The 2,539-nt window shown below is 60.0% G+C and overlaps 1 protein-coding gene across 1 annotated transcript; it reads right to left on the bottom strand.

Annotated features, from left to right (window-relative positions):
• Nucleotides 1–375: 375 nt before the first annotated feature.
• On the bottom strand, nt 376–2,233 carry LOC127749032 (uncharacterized). Its single transcript, XM_052265461.1, has 2 exons — nt 2,142–2,233; nt 376–1,887 (listed from the first exon to the last, which is right to left on the bottom strand). Exon 2 carries the CDS (start codon nt 1,882–1,884, stop codon nt 376–378), a length of 1,509 nt encoding a protein of 502 aa, XP_052121421.1. The 5' UTR covers nt 1,885–1,887; nt 2,142–2,233.
• Nucleotides 2,234–2,539: the final 306 nt, after the last annotated feature.

Here is a 2,539-nt window from a genome sequence, read left to right as displayed (position 1 = left end):
GCCTGACAAAAATACAGTCAGAAGTAAAAAGGTTTTACTGTTTTAAGTACATTTTGTACTTAAATAGTGACCCAAGATAAAAGCTTTTTCGTAACGGTGCGACGGCCGAAGGATTTAGGGCATGTTTTCCAAGAAAGGAAATTCCCTTCACAGTGTACCAGCTGAGCATTAGAAAGTGCTGCCTCCTGGCGTCCGGCAGCATACTGTTGAAACGTGTTCAAATTTAAAGGAGTAACTCGGACAAACGAAGAAAAAAATACATCCAGAAATACACAGCAATTTGTTATGCATTTATTCATTGGTTGACACGCTGATCAGATCAGAATCCATTATGTCAAATTTGCACTGAGTGTTTCATTATACAGAAATGATAAATCAAAACACAGGTTGAACATCGTTGATGTGAATCCAAATCCCACAAGCATCGTGATCCTCTGGGGAGGGACACTCGCCTCCAGGGTGCGCGAAAACGCCAACGATTTCGCCATCCTCACCCTCTGCAGGTCCCTCGAGTTCTTTGTGGCAGTCCAGTTGACACGCGTTGCACTTCTCGTACAGGTCCTCCTCGTCGTACAGGTCCTCCTCATCGCCTTCGAGGCAGTCCGTGGTGGCGTACTGCACCTCAACGTGAAGCAAGGGGTTCCTCGACAGAAGCGCACCGAGTCTCCTACTGTGTAGAAACTTGTGAGAGCACATGCGACGCGGGCATTCATTGTCGAGTAGGTGGAGGCTCCGCAGGTACGGGGCGGTCTGGGGGCTGATGGCATCCACCAGCGGGGCTGGGTCCAACAACCTGAGCTCGAGGCGTCGCAGGGCGGGCAGCGAGGATAGCCGGGCCGCCAGGTGAGGCACAAGCAGGGACTGAGAGTACGAGTCCTCGACATCGATGGACAGCGTCTGCACTTGGGAGCGCCCGGACGACGCCAGCTCACCAATCAGCTCTGCGCCCAATTCATGGTCGTCAACTTCACCGTCAGGTCGGCGAGGGAAGTAGAGGTGGAGGCGGCGGATCTGGAGCGCGCGGCGGAGGAGCTCCAAGGCGCCGTGGCTGTTGGACTCGGTCGGAACGGCGAGCTCCAGCTCCCTGAGCGACTCGCACGCCGCCACCTCCCCCAGCCCCGGGATCAGGGGGCAGCACAGCTTGTGGAGGTTGGGCATGCCGGCGAGCAGGCGCGCCGTGGAGGTGGAGGCGAGGGGCGCGGAGGTCCTCGCGGGTATGTAGCCGAGGTGGACCCCCACCAAGGTTGCGGCGTGCCCGGCCAGCAGGTAGTCGCAGAAGGAGTCTGGCCAGGGAACCATGTCGCAGTGGAAAATCTCCAAGGACGGCGTGATGGTGCCGCGCTGACCGATCCCGGGCGGGAACCGTTTCCCTTGGCCCAGGTTCCCGCGGAGGATGATCATCCCCAGGCCAGGGGTTGTGGCCAGCGTCCCAAAAATCTGGTCCACGCCTTCTTCAGGCAGAACCAAGGGATCTAGAATCGCGCTAACGTCCGCCAGCCATAGACTCACGCCCCGCAGCCGCCCGAGCGCCGCCTGCCGGTTGATGATCTGGACGGCTTTCGCAGCGTGCTCGGGTACACAATTCTCCACGTTGATCGTCAACCCTTTGGCGGCGCAAGACGTCGTCCGCAGGTCGGCGTGGCGACACGCCGGCCCCGACCTGAGAGAAGAGACATAGGTCGAGATCTCGAGCGCGCACGGCGCCAGGCGCAGCACCGGGCACATCTCGCGGCCGCCGTGGACTTCAATGGATCGGTCCTGCCACACGTCGGGGTGCTGGGCCAGGCGCGCCAGCCGCTTGCACACAAGGCGGCACGCCAAGAGGTCCTCCACCTCCAGGTAGGACATGGCCATGGCCAGCAGGTTGTCCGTCAGCAGATCCATGAGCTGTGGGGGCGCAAGAAATCAATAAACGGCACTGTAACGAGGCTTGTATCGGGTGACAGATTTCACGCCGCGCGCTCTTGTAGCTACTGAACGGCATGCACTGGTGCGGGCGAGCTTACCTTTCCTCGCTGCCTATACGGCTTCTTGGACGAGTAGGCAGGCAACCCGCCCGCGTGCGGTACACTATAACTACGAAAGAACGCGGCGTGAATCGTCCACCTGGCACACACTCAGACGATGTTTAAACTACCTACGGTGGCTGGGTCTGGGTGGCTCTGACAATCGGGAGAGGCTTCGTCCTCAGAGCTGGGTATCCTTTCACCTGGAGTGCCGCACTACGACTGCCGGCTGACAGCACGGACGGCCCACGGCGTGCGCGGTGTGCGTCGTGCTCGGCGGGGGATAGCGGGAGGGGGGGGGGAGATCAGGATCAGGGGGCAATACCCACCGGCCGGCCGGAGTCTCCCAGAGGCCCGGAAGCTAAGCAGCGAGAGGGGCACTCGCCGGGAAAACCGACTCTTTGGGCCGCGAACTTCTCGGGTCGCGGGTGGAAGCCAGCGCCCCAAACAGCAAGTCGGTGGTATCTTCGGCCGGGAAGCCGCCCGAGGAGAAGTGTAGACTCACGGCTCGCAGCCGCAGCCGGCTTAGCTAC

The sequence above is a fragment of the Frankliniella occidentalis genome, unplaced genomic scaffold (genome assembly GCF_000697945.3).
Source record: "Frankliniella occidentalis isolate FOCC.00 unplaced genomic scaffold, Focc_3.1 Scaffold27, whole genome shotgun sequence".
NCBI classification, from domain to species: domain Eukaryota; kingdom Metazoa; phylum Arthropoda; class Insecta; order Thysanoptera; family Thripidae; genus Frankliniella; species Frankliniella occidentalis.
Note: the sequence above shows the minus strand (reverse complement) of the source record. Positions and strands in the feature narration are given on the sequence as shown.

Excerpts from the sequence above, each read along its gene's own strand:
- LOC127749032 (XM_052265461.1), bottom strand. The coding sequence starts at position 1,884 with ATGGATCTGCTGACGGACAACCTGCTGGCCATGGCCATGTCCTACCTG.